The sequence below is a fragment of the Crocodylus porosus genome, unplaced genomic scaffold, assembly GCF_001723895.1.
Source record: "Crocodylus porosus isolate Cpor-Errol unplaced genomic scaffold, CroPor_comp1, whole genome shotgun sequence".
Lineage (NCBI taxonomy): Eukaryota > Metazoa > Chordata > Crocodylia > Crocodylidae > Crocodylus > Crocodylus porosus.
Genome location: NW_017728926.1, coordinates 16,739,723 through 16,753,563, shown reverse-complemented (window position 1 = coordinate 16,753,563; position 13,841 = coordinate 16,739,723). Strand labels below are relative to the sequence as shown.

At 54.0% G+C, this 13,841-nt stretch overlaps 1 protein-coding gene across 1 annotated transcript; it reads right to left on the bottom strand.

Annotated features, from left to right (window-relative positions):
* Nucleotides 1–1,487: 1,487 nt before the first annotated feature.
* PERM1 (PPARGC1 and ESRR induced regulator, muscle 1) lies at nt 1,488–11,225 on the bottom strand. The gene is made up of 4 exons (XM_019541741.1): nt 11,031–11,225; nt 9,266–10,238; nt 5,691–5,807; nt 1,488–4,533 (listed from the first exon to the last, which is right to left on the bottom strand). The coding sequence occupies exons 1-4, from the start codon at nt 11,223–11,225 to the stop codon at nt 4,454–4,456; spliced, it is 1,365 nt and encodes a 454-aa protein (XP_019397286.1). The 3' UTR covers nt 1,488–4,453.
* Between the last annotated feature and the right edge of the window lie 2,616 nt (nt 11,226–13,841).

Here is a 13,841-nt window from a genome sequence, read left to right as displayed (position 1 = left end):
GGATCTGGACAGGAGGCTCAAAAAACCGGGTGTGAGAAGAACCCCGTGGTCCAGTGAGACCTTCCCTCTGGCTTCGCTTCAGAGAAGCATCCACATTTCAGCCCCAGACCTAAGCCTACATCTTTGGCATTTCTCCATCTTAAATTAGGGTCTGGTTCACAGACTTATTCATTTATGTATTGTGGACAGCTGAGCAGTGTTTGCTAGCAAGAGTAGCTAGCTCTACAGCTTAGGGCAAAAATCAACTGAGTCTCACCCTTGGAAGGAAGGAAATGATGGATTCCCTTTAGGTTTAGGTTAAAAACAGAGGAGCCAGCAGAGATTATTTTTGCATTAATTGCTGTCCCTGCACAAGCTTCCAGGGCTAAGTGTGGATGTGAGCGCAGGAGCCAAAACAGATACTGGAGACTCTGCTCCATCGAAATGAGCTGCCTCCTCTGCTTTGATTGTTTAAATCAGTGTTATTTACTGGCTCCCAGGAAAGCCTGGGATAATGAAGTAGTCTGATTCCTCCAGCTGTTCCTCCATTACCCACCCACCATGCAGAGGCCTCCATATTCCCACCTGCCACAGTGAATGTGCAGCACAGTTAATGGATTATGGCTGGGTAAACAGTAACCCTACTCACGGCTGAATGTTTGAACTCCCTCAGTGCTGCACTGCGCTTGCTCCTTGCTGGGTAGGGGCGAAATTTGTCTGTACAGTTAATCAAGGCTGGAAGCTAGCTTTGCAGCCTTGGTGCTGCAGCAGACCAGGGGACCCCAGGAGCAGAGCTGAGCAGCTGGCGGGGAGTGGGGAGGGCAAGGGTTCCCTGGGGTGTCTGCTCCTCTTCTGCTGTGTCACATGCACCCACCCCAGAGGCTTCCCTACTAGGGCCAATTAGCAGCAGGGCAGCTCCAAGCACAGCCTGGCTCTGTCTTCTGCAAGGGGATGCAGGTGCAGGCTGGAGGAGGGTGGCCCTAGCAACGTAGCCAGGGTGCAGGGGGGTGGAGGGGCAGCAAGTCTCCCCTTGTGGCACCTGTGGTCCAGCCTCACCCAAGCACAGCCCCTAAGGGTGCTGCAGCAGTGCCAAGGTGCCCCTGGGTGCTAAGGAGATGGGGTGACCCTGGTCCAGTCTGCACCCAGAGCCCAGCTGCCCCCTCCGATGGGCATGCTGGGCCACCCTGCTCAGAGCAGGGAAGCATCCTGTGTGCTATTGCAGTGTCCCCAGTGGCACTTGCCTTGAACACATTATCTTTCTACGCTGCAGACTTTAGTGTCTTTTCCCCCACAGTTCCCCCTTAGGAGAGTGCTTCTACTCCCATGTTACAGGTGGGAAAACTGAAGCTCAGAGGGGCTCAGGGCTCGATGTTCACCTGGTGTGTTGTTCAAGGTTTGGTGCGTGAATGACTAGAAAATATCTGCAGCACCACGGGAATAAATACACAACGGGGTGAAATGGGATAGAAACCGTGTGGGAAGCTGCCAACACCTTTACTCCATTCTCCTTGGCCATTAAACTCCTTTTATTTATTTGATATATACAATTAACAGACTCTATATACAGCACGTACCCATGGCATTCTCTTTATTTACTGGTAGGCTTCTTGTTGTACCTAAATATCCTGTTGCTTTTAGCATATCCAGTACAGACACCCACACAGACACACACACACGCCCCACATTAAACCTGCATTATGCCACGTATTACAAAGAAATATCCAGACAGGATAAGACAGGTAAAGGAACCGTCTCCAAAGAGATGGCTCATCAGCATTAATACATCAGTTATATTCCCCAGAGGTGAGATGGGGGCAGGTTGGACACTGCACATTTGAAGGGCCTGAGTGTGATGGCTGCACCCAGCCTGCTTCCTAGTGACTTTAAGATCACATTGTGAATGTCCTTAAGTCTAACACCGCCGGCTGTTTTTGGGAGTCTGGGCTTGGATTGTGAGAGATGATTTAGAAGAGTGACCAATCGGCATGTGCTTTTATAGAAGGAAACATCGATTAGAGGTGGGGAAAATGAATTAGGTCACCTAGGTCAGGGATGGTGACCCAGGGTGGCAGACATGTCACATATTAGCTCCATACCTTCCCCAAGTGCCACTTCAGTTCCCTTCCCCTGCCTGACCTGTTGCTCTGCTTTTTAACTCCTGCTCTGTGCTCCCCGCCCAATGTCCCACTCTGCTTCCTGCACCGAGCCCCATGCCTGATCTCCTGCTTCGCTTTCTGCCTCCTTCCCTATCTGCTGCTATGTTGCTTGTCCCCTCCCTGCTCTGCTGTGTGCCACACACAGAGTCTGCTCGTGATGCAGATTGGCAACCCCTGACCCGAGTTATGAACAATATTGGGACTGAGCAGTTAGCACGGCTGCAGAGGGAGCTCACACTGCACTGCTCATTTAATGTTTAATCCACAACAGGAATAGATAAGGGATGATGGTTGGGCAGAGCAGCAATAAACTGGCCTAATTTAGGAAGCACCTGAAAAAAATCCAAGACATTTCCTGTTGCCTGTCTGTCCCCTGAGGACAGGACTGGGCTTTATGATATAATTAATGAACTATTCAGCCTGGCTTTGAACAGCTGCTGCACCTGATGGACCAAGGGGGGCTGTGGGGGCTGGGTCTCTTAGCTCTGGAAGTCTTGAGCTCAGTCCCTCGACTGTGGTGGGGAAAGAAAAGAAATGCCGCCTGACCCCCCTATTCAAAGTTCAAGCAGGAACAAAGTCTGAAGCTTGGCATCAGCTTAGAAGGACGGCATCTGCAACAGCGCCTTTTCTCAGCCGTGGTAAGGAGAAGCGGGCTCACACATGCCTCCTCTCCTTGGGCAGAGAGCCTCCGTTCCTGAGTGCTTGGTGGTCCATTAGGAGGGGGCAGCCATACCCTGTGACCTCCCAGTGGGGCTGGGTGGATTAATGTGACTAACCCGCGGCACTCAGAGCCTTCCCTCTTCTTTGCCTTGTCTTGACTACTTCCATCCTCCTCTGAACCTTTGGTTCTCCCTTGTGTTGCCGCCAGCCTACGTTTTGAAGACCTTTTCTACCCCGACAGGGCAAAAAGGCCTGAGCCTCTCAGTCAGCGAACAAGGGAGCTGCTGGGGAAATGGAGGGGAAAGAAATGGGTGATATTTCCTGCCTGTTCCTTATTCCTACCAGGTCTCATTGCCTTCCAGACAGCCCCTCTCCCACATAGCTGGACAATGGACATCGCCTTTCTCAGTCTCCATCCTGCTCACTTGTTTCAGTACGTCCTGCTGCGGTGGTCACAGCAGAAGGGCTCTCCAACCCTTTGTCTTTGCTCTGGTCAGCCCCGAGGGCTGTGTTACCTATCTGAAAGCCTATGCCTGAACGCTATTTATACCCACAGAATTAAATTAAAGCAATGTGTTTTTGCAAAAATCTAGTTGGTCTAATAAAAGATATCACCTCTACCATGAGTTCTGATTCATTTATGCCCACAGCTGTTTAGTATCTTCCCTTCCTTCCGGGTCTCTGGTGTTTCTCCAACACAGCCTCAAACCTCTCCTAACTGGAGACCACTCCTCCCTCCAGCCCCTTGATGTGCTGTTTCTGCAGCCCCAATCCATGCAGCATAAAAGAGCTAAATACTACCTTCCCTTTCAGGACACCTATAGCACCTATAGCAGCTGCACTTTAGCTGTCTGAATAGTGCTAAGCCCTTCTGCACCCACCGCACTTCACAGCCCCGATGCGTCAGGGACTGGGAGACCTCAGGCAGTGAGGTCAGTTAGCACGAGGCTCTAGAGACCCTTCTGTGCTTCCCTGAAATGCACCCTTGGAATAAACACTGTGACTTTTAGCAGTGAAATCCAAGGGGCTGAGCTCCCTGCCACTCCCGGGAAGGCTCAGCTCTGCTGCGCAGCTGCCCTGCTAGGCTCACTTGGATGCAGTCCTGATTTCTCAGCCTGAGCCTGGCCAGGGTTTAATAACCAATGTGAAATCTGCTACCAAGGACCTGTTTAGATGGAGATTCTGTCCTTCCCAGCCCCTCTCCCCATCTCAGACAGATTTTCCCTGCAACAGAAACCCCATTTCTTTTGCTATCTTCACTGCTGCCAGTCCCCACTTTTTAGCCAGGGAGGACACAGATCCTCTTGAGCATGGCTGGTGTGTGTGTGCAGCGACTTAAAAAATCATGGAAGATAGTATGGCTGTGCAAGAGATGTCCTTGGAGAGAAAGCAGAACAGAGCCAGCATTCGCTAGGCCTGATTCTTCTCAGTGCGGCTACGTAATGCCTGTAACATCAGCAGATGAAATGGCAGGTTTCACTGGAAGGATCCTGCTTCCCAGAGCAGTCTACTCCAGCTTGCCAGTGCGTCCAGTGGAGACGTGGTACTGGGATCCAGGCTGCCAGCAGTCTTCTTGCTAAGAATGGGGTACAGGGAGCAACTTCTCTCGGGATCTTCCTTACCTGCCCATGGAGGGGTGTCTCTGGCTGCAAGTGCATTTAGGTTCTCGGCTCCTTTTCCACACCCTGCCGTCTGAAATAGCGGATGGCGGAGAGGGTACCGAAGCTGGCCAGGAACACTGCAAAAGTCCCCACATTGGCAAAGTGAATTCACAAGCTTTTCCCAAAACCCCCGGTTAAGAATTTCTTACAGCAAACTTGTTTCCAAACCAGAGTTTCAGGACACAGGCGTCTGCAGGTTGTGCTCTCTCCGCCCCACCGCAGCCATCATTTCTGTCTGGTTGTGTCTTGCGGTCATAGCTATTTACTCATTACTCTGCATTGTGATGGCATTTTCAGCGACAGATTGCAGGGCAACAAGTTCACCGATCCTCCTAAACTCTTTCTGTGGCAGGCAAAAATACCTCTTTTGGGGAATACGAAGGAGAGAGCAGAGGGCAATGACTTCTTTGAGGTCGCTGCTGACTTACGTGGGCACATAGGAGAAGCAGGGGTGCGGGGGTTGAGGGGTGGACACCACCCCTATAGAGTTAATGACAGAGGAGAGCCAAGAATGAAACAGCTAGCCTTGCCTAGCCATTTGCTCCAAGTGCCCAGCACTGCTCTCAGCCCCAGCTGAAGGGCTGGGTTTGTTTTGAACAAATGGCAAGAGGACAAAAGGCTCATTTGTAGGAGATGAGTGTAATTCTGATTTCAGGTATGCTGGCGAAAGATGGGATTACTGTCCATGCTGTGTTTACCCTGTAGCCCTCGAGCACTGCGTGACTAGTAAGGCTAAGAGCTTAGCAGAACCTAGAAAAGGGACTGTGTATTTATATTTAAAAAATAAATAACACTGTGCACAGTTAGTCTAGGAAAGATAAACATCGATGAAGGAACAGAAACCCTCATGCTTCAGGACATAAGCCAGCTATTAGCTGTGGGGTGTCTTCTTGGGCAGGCTATTCCTTAATCCTCCTGTTTTCTCCAAACTCCATTAAAGTCAACAGGAGCGATGTGGTGAGGATGGAGAAAAGGGAAAAGGGGTAGGGGGATGGGGTACGTGAAATAAGAATTGGGTGGTTTATATTTTTGTTGGCATTAGAGATTATTAGAAGCCATTGGTGATCGTTTGGGAGAACAGGAAGGTGACCGAAGGGTGAATTAGGGAGAGACCGCTCATAGGCTGTATGCTTGTATTTTATATTCTGACACTGTCTAAGCCGCATCCACCTGCAAATCTCCACAGGTCTCTGCCCCAACTGCTTTGCCCCTCCTACACGGGCATTGTACATACCAGTCTTCCAGGCATCTGGAGCCTGCAGGTTGGAGGTCTTCAGGGCCCAGGATGCGAAGGCAACGAAGACCAGGCACATGTCCTTCTGTGTAAGCGCTAACTGGGGATGGGGCCTTGCTGCAGAGATAACAACACGCACAGTCATGAAGCCGAGATGAAATACTGGTGTTTGTACTCTCCAACAGCCAGGGCAGGCAAGAGTCTTTCTGGCATGCTGGAGCTTTTAAATTCTTCTTAATTTCTTTTACCCCCTCCCCTCTGACTAAGGCTTTCACAAGGCAAGGGAGCTGCATGGATCTTTTTCTCTCCTCCGCGGTTTGGTTTGTGGGGAAGAGGGGAGACCTAATCTGAGGTTATTTCATGTTGAGGAAATTGGTCCCTGTAATCTTTCACTTCATCCAGTTGTTTTTTTTTTAAAGGCCTTGTGACAAATGGACTTGGGAGCTTGCAAGCAGCTTCCAATCAGTTCATCAAATCATAGAAGATGAGCGTTGGGAGGGATCTCAAGAGGTCACATCTAGTCCAGCCCCTTCTCAAAGCAGGACTGGCCCGAACTAGATCAGTTCAGAGAAGGGAACCAGCTGTGGGCTAACAGAGTCACAGATGTGTCTGTTTGAGGTCCTTGCCCAGTCCCCTTTAATACATTATCCAACTGCCCCACAACTCTCCCGCTTAGGGCAGTGCACTCCCCCCTTTTACAGGTGGAAAAACTGAGGCTCAGAGAAGCTAGGTGACATGCCCAGGATGTCACAAGCGGTCTGTGACATGCACGCTAGCCTCCACCAAGTGCCTTAACATTGGGCCATCCACTCCGGAAGGAGAGGGTCCAGTGAAGAGAGCTGGAGCTGGGGTGTCCTGGCTTTGCTACTGATGTACAGCCCAAAGCAAGTCTCTCAGAGCTAGTTTCACCATCTATAAAATAAGGTAACAGTGGTTCAGCTTTGTAAAGCTCTTTGAGATCAGTGGATGAACAACATCCTGCAAGAGCTACGCCTTGTTGTTGTTAATTTTGTCAGAAACATGGGTTCCCCCAGGACCATTTCCGCTCCCCAAGTGCTCTCCAGGGCTTTCAGTAAAGGTCTCTGAGACTCTCCCTCCACTTCGCCTCTGCTGGAGGCCCAATCTAGCAACCTTCAAGGGGCTGTCACCAGCCGGCTTATTTTTGTGAGCTTGTTTATTTGATCAGGCCTTGAATTGAAGGAGGTTTATTAATTAGTTACTACCAAGATTAACGGTCCCTCTCCTGCCCCGCTTCTTGTTCTCTGTGCAAATAAAGAAGAAGCAACTTTGCTGAGTCACTAAGGGATGGGACTCAGCATTAACGATGAGGCGCCAAGGCTCTAAGCCGGGTATATGCTTTTAAATAAACAAGATTGCGGTCCGAACGGTTCATATTTCCTCTCCTTTTATTTCTGTCCTCTCTCTCCTTCACCTGCCTGCCTTAATAAGCAAGGCCTGAGTCACCTTTGAGGAGGGAGCTTATTAAATTAATGCTAGTTCTCACATCTTCTTCATCTGTTCCAGTTAAAAAGCCTGCACAGCTTTCCCACTGGGAGCTGGGGGAAGGGCCCAGTTTGCCTTTTATTTCCCTGCTGGCGCTGTACCCATTAACAACCCCGTCTGGCCAGGTAGACCATAGCTTAGCAACCATTGCCCTGTCTCAGGGGTGCGTGTCCTTTGTATACAAGCCTTTCCAGCTGCTGCTATCTATATATAGAAAATTTGGGCTGGAAGGGACCTCAGGAGGTCACATCTAGTCCAACCCACTGCTGCAAGCAAGACCAGCCCCAACTAGATCATCCCAGCCAAGGCTTTATCTATCCAGGTCTTAAAAACCTTCAAGGATGGAGACTCCACAACTCCTCTAGATAACCTGTTTCAGTGCTTTGCTAGCTAGTGAGAAAGTTGTTCCTACCATCTGATATCTAACCTATACTTCCCTTGCTGCAACCTGAGACCATTGCTCCTTGTTTTGTCAGCAAAACCCCAGCTGCACAGTTCTCTGGTTTGGGCTACAGTATTGTCATGTGGAAAATTGGGACGAGGAACACCCTTGAAGCCAGTCCAGGGTTGAATTTATATGTGCTCATTACTAGCAGGGTTCAAGTCTGGGTTCCTCAGCCTGTGTGAGGAAGGCGAAGTCTCATCCCCATCCTAAATTGCTACGTGGCTGGTGTGGGGAGGGCTCAGCTTCAGTCCCTGTGTGTGTGTGCTGTCATGGGAGGCATCCCAAGACGGCACCATTACATGCGGTCTTCCAAGCTCGCTGTCTTTTATGAGAAGGTGTTTGTTGCCTCGTGGTGGGGTTGATACAGTAGGTGCGGTGCAGAGAGGGCTGTGTGAGTGCAAGCAGCTAGTTCTTTGCTTTAGGCTTTGATAGGCATCTATTTGGGAGGCAGGGCAGATCCCTGGATACTGGGCCTTGGAGCTGGGCTAAGATTCATGGGAGAAGGTGTCTGCATGAAGCTTGTGACCATCTCTGCTTCAGGACTGGTGTATTTGCATAAATCCAGAAAATCACTCACAGAATATACCCAGGCTTGATATCACAGGATTGCCAGAAAGTAGGGATGGAAGGGGCCTCACAGGGTCAGCTAGTCCAGCCCCCTGCTTGAAGCAAAATCATCCCTGACAAAACCATCCCAGCCAAGTCTCTGTCTAACCTACTCCTGAAAAACTTCTCCAGGTGGCTTGGTCCAATGCTTGACTGCCCTCGCAGTCAGAAAATTCCTCCTAATTCCCAGCCTAAATTGACTTTGTTCTGGTATGAGGCCATTGGTCCTAGTCCTGCCATCTCCATCCTCTTTATAAGTGCCCTTGGGGAATTTGAAGACTTATCCAATCTCCCCTCAGATATCACTGATTTTCTTTCATTGGGAAGCAAACTTGTAAGGCCAGGGCTTGCTCTGCAAAGGGGCAATACTGCTGTCAGCAGAAGAGGCAACCCAACAAAGCAGCCTGGTGTTGCAGCACTAGTGGCATTAAATTGTGTTCGGCAGTGAGGAACCAAATGCAAAATCCAACCATGGCAAGAAAACATGGCGACAGCTTGGTTTAAACCCAGCTGCATGTAACCAAGTTGTGTTTTAAGGAGACTGAGGGACTTTTGGCTATAAGGGTACCCTCCAACATGGCTGAAATTAAAGCGAGGCTGGGACTTTTGAGCAACTCAGGGCTGGCACAGCCTGGTTAGTGTGAGTTGTGCAAAATGAGGGAGGCACTGGCACTACCTCTGCGCAGCAGCACTTGGAAATTTAGGGTAATGATGATGATTCGGAGGGAATGGGCATGTGGGGCTGGGTCTCGGCAATGGAGAAATGAGCACAGGATAACCTGATGGAGAAGGTGGTGCTCATTCTGGACAAGCAGCCCAGGGCAGTGGAGGTGAGGGCAGAGACACTGCGGAGCTCATGGGAAAGGGGCATTGGGCATGGTTGTGGGGCAGGACCCTGTGGGACACTGTGGGGTTTGCTTCCATGTGTAGCCAACCCGCCTGTGTGCAGAAAGGGGCACCCCTGGCCCAGGCATAGGGCAGGGGGAAGGGACATGCATATGCACAAGAATCGGGCATTTACCTGCAAGATCAAGGGCCTTCTCCAGGTCCTCTGGCATGGCCTGGCCTCTCCCCAGCAGCTGCAGTGGGAGCAGGGGCAAATTTTCCTGGGGGCTTCTCTCTGCTGGAGCCCCGGGGTCAGGGGGCCAGCCTCTGACCAGATGCACTGGCTTCCCCAGGAGGGATTTCAAAGCCCTGATGGCTTCTCTGGCTTTAGAGTCTGGCACACGCAGGGACATCCCCTTCCAGCTCTTCCTTTCCCCAGCTCCATTGGCAAAGAAATGTTCATAAGCCTCAGGGACGGAGAAGACTGGGGCCTCCCCTGAGGCTTCCCCTGGGTCCCCCTCGTCATCATGGGGTGATGCTTGGTCCCAGATGATGCACCGTGCTGACTCCGAGGCTTCACCTTTGCTTCCCCACCCGCCGCTCCCGCTCCTGTCGGGGTCGGCAAAGAAGTACTCGTACATCTCTGGCCCGTACATCTCGGGCACTGGCTGCTCCTGCTCTGAGGAGGCCGTGGGCATCCCCTCCCCTTCCTCGCCCCAGTGGTAATCCCCCCTCTCCTGGCCCTCCTCGTCGCAGAAGAAGTAGTCATAAATCTCCGGCCAGGTCAGGGCAGGTGCGTCGCCCTCCCCAGACTCCTCGGCTGCTGCACAAGGCACATGCTCCTCTCTCTCCACGACGGCACCTGGGGGCTCACTTCCACCAACTTCCAGCCCTGCGGCCTGTGCTGGCCTCCTGGGCCTCACTGACTTCAGTCCTGCTGCAGGCTGCGCTGCAGACCGTGCTGGCCGCTGCACCCCCTGCCCCGAACCCTGCATTTCTGCCCTCGCGACACCATGGAGCGGGATCCTGCCTGTCCTTGCTTCCTCCTGGCTCCCAGGACCTGGTGTGTTCACCACCTCCTTCTCCTTTGTCTCTGGAAGTGGGACCGAGGGGGTTAAACCATCCTTGGCGGGACCCGGGCTGTCCTGTGCCTCGGTGCCAGAAGGCCCCTGGAGCAAAGGTGTCGCCTTGACTGCAGATGCTGCAAGGTGCTTGTGGCTCTTTCCCTGCCTCGCTGGCCCTCGGGGGTGGACGACCTCCTGGGAGGTGCCGGAGGACGGCGCGTCAGCCCAGGCTCCCCCATGATCCAGACACTGCTGGGATGCTCTGGAGCACGCTGGCACGGGGGTCTCTGCGGCTGGGCTCTGGGGCACGTTGCTGTGTGGGTCCCATCGTGTGGACTCTGAGCAGAGGGGCCTGCTAGCGGTGTCTCCGCCTGGTGTGTCCGTGACCCGTGCCAGGGGGCTCAGGTCTGCCGTGTGAACAGGCTGTTGGGGCTTTGCCACCCCAGCACGGATGTGGGGCTCTTCTCCCTCCGGGTCGTGGGTGGCCCCCCGAGACACGTCCCCCGGTGCCTCTGCAGCCTGACCCCTCCTTGCAGCTCCTTCCCCTGCTGCTGTCCCTTCGCCCTCTGCTGCCTGGCTCGAAGCCCCATGCGGGATGCCTTGGGGCTGGAGCGGCTGTGCGGCAACACCGTTAGCTGCGCCAGGAGCTTCAGCCCCGGCGGGAGAGAGGAGCTGGCTTTCCTGGGCCCTCGGCATGGACGCAGCGCGCCGGGGGCACCCGGGCTGGTTGCTTTCCCACAGAAACCTGCTGACCAAGCCCAGATCCGTCTCGTCCTCACTGCCTGACAAAACCTCCTCCGGGGCCAAATGCCCACGAGCAGGCTGGGAGGGGAGGGCATCTCTGGTGTCCCCGCATGGGGGGTGGCTTCCTCTGCCCGGCAGAGGCGTACAGCACACCCTTATAGTGACCGGCTTGCTCGTGCCAGCTCCGCAGTCCGCGCCGGGCACAGTGTCCCCTTGCTCAATGTCACTGAGCCCTGGATCGTCCGCCGTGGCCAGGGCAGCCTGGATTAAGTTGCATTCTTCGGAGGCCAAGTAGAAATCTGCCCAGTCCCTGTCGCTCAGCTGGATGCTGTACTCAAAATTATCCATCTCTGCCGTGGCAAAGCAACAGGGCAGTAGTGAGACTGTGGGCCCCGGCAGGGAGGGGAGAGGCAGGGAGGGGAGAGGCCAAGGTGCTGCTCAGCCCGTCTCCGAGCTCTTGGTGTGTTCAGTTAACCCCGTCTGCTCGGGTCCCTGCACTGCTGCCATCCGCATTCACTTCCCGTTGAAGTCGGTGCAGGGGAGGACATCTCCGGGCATAGTCAGCAGGGCTGGCGTGTCTTATACAGACACCTCGGGCCATCCAGAAGCAGGGCAGGGCCACTTGGGACGCCCCTACACCTGGCTCCTCTATGCACGAGACAGGTGCCTTCTACCTGCACATCCCATTGGGGGACAAGGGGCTTTAACAGTGGCACATGCCGCAGTGAGCTGCTGCCAAACAGACTCGAAGAAGCACTTTCTTGGACAGTCTCTTAAATGGCATTATGGCGGCCGAGGATTTCTCCTGCTGCACCTGAGTTAGGCTGGGGGCGCACCTTGTGGAGCAGAGAGACGCCCGGCCAGATGCAGAGATTAATCTGTTTTGCGTCTAGCTTGGGCCTCTTGGTTCCTTCCACGGGGCAGCACACGGATTACACCTCATCTACTGTCCGTCCAGGATCAGCCTTTGCGATTGACCCTGATGGTACCTGACCCACTCCCCCCCCTGCACATTGTACACCAACTAGAGCTCCTTGGGTCAGCTCCCCAGCACTTCCCCTCAACCTCCATTTACACCATGGGAGCTCTGGCCCCTGGAGCTGCCTGCGTCTTCCTGCTTGGCACAACAAGGTGCCAAAAACGTGACTCCAAACACAGCTCCACCAGCAGAGGCTTTGCAAAACAACAAGTCGCCTCCCCAGTCCTGTCCTGATCCTTTGTCAAGCCTTTCGCACCAAGCCTCTGGGGAATGTGGCTGGGGGGCGTGAGGAAGCAGCCGCCGGGACGCAGAGCCTGCAGACCGTCCTACCTTGGAAGCGATGGATGCTGAGAGCAGTGCAGTGAAGTCCCCCCGGCACGACACGGTGCTGTCCTCTTGATGAGGGCATGGTGAGCCAAGCCTCCAGTGAGGCCCCATTCACAGGCCCAAAATAGCCTCCCCCCCGCCCGCCGCCTGTCATATGAAACGCTCTAAATGTGCAGGGCACCGGGAGGGCAGCGCCATAAATAGACGGTGGGCGAGAGTCTGGGGGCTTGCCAGCCAATGGGTTTCCATCTCTTCCCCTCGTTTTCCTGCTGACCTGTGGGGCTCATTTCAGCTCTGGATTTGGAGCACGGCTGGGACGATGGGCAGTGGGCCAGGAGGGGGTGGGTGCAAGATCCCGGGGAGAGCTTGCTGCCCCGAGCGCCACCCAGAAGCCCCAGAGCATGGATAGGAGTTTCCCAGGATGCCAACCCCTGCCCTGTAGAAGCAACAGGCAGCAGCTGGGCACCTGTCTGAGGCAAACAGCACCGCGAGTTGCTAAGAGGAGACATTTCTAGGAGAGCCGTCACCAGGCCTCGGAGCCCTCCTGCTCTGGGGTGTAATGTCCCCATCTATGGGGCCTTTCTGAGGTGCTTGCTGCTATTGAAGAGCAAAGCTTGACCTCAGCAAGTGACTCTGGGGGTTAGGGATGACTCCCTCCAACAGCAGCATCACATAAAGGGGCACACAATGGCAGTGCCCCCTGGTTCTCTGGAGCGCGTGGCATTGGGTGCTGACAGAGGAGATGCTGGACTGGGGCAGTGGTCACACAGCAGGGCAGTGGCAGTGCCAGCAGGTCTCCTGATGCCCAGTGCCTTCTCCTCCCTACCACTTCCTACTGTTCCTGCAGCAAATGCACGGCAGGAAATGCCAGAGATGCCCAAATTGACTGCATGCTCCATGCCCCAGCGGCCCAGGACTCATGCACAGTTTGGTCCCTGGTCCCCTGGCAAGAAGAAACACTGCCCTGGCTGCTGGAAGGATGCTTGGTTGGAGTGGAAGAAGGCCCGGGGAACGCCCTGCTGCAAGAGTGCTGCATGATATGGACACAGTCCCTGGCTCCGAAGTCCCTAAGAAACGGTCCACAAGCCATATATGCCATGATCCTAGGCTGCCTGGGGCAGATAAAGAAGCTGGACTCCACCCTGCAGGAAAAGCTCAGCTGGCTGCTCCTTTTCTGGGAATTTGGCACAGGAAAGAGGCTCCCTCTTGCGACTAAATGCAATTGCTACAGGCCCAGGGAACCCGGAGGCGGTGCGTTCCTGGGAGTCTGGACTGGCTGCTCAGCACTGGGCAAATACTGGCCAGAGCTCTCTTCCTCCGCTGCCCTGAGGGCTGGCACGTGCTGGGGGGGTTGTCAAGCCAAGACCATGTGGGAGAAAGCAGGTCTGATGTCTCTTCCCATCTCATTTTTATCGGGCTACATCCTCCCTCCCACCCCCACTCGCGTGGATGCAGAAAGGAAACGACTGGCTTCCTTTCCTTGGCTGCAGCCAGCTTCCTTCCTTCGACTCCCGCCGCCCGGGGTTGCGTCAGCGGACCCTTCAGACCGTGCCTTGCAAACCACAGCACAGGACATAAAAGAGCCGGGCTCAGCGAGACGGAAGCGAAAGCCAAAAGCGGGCTGGCAGGCCGCATTATCAGTGTCACATTGAAAACCG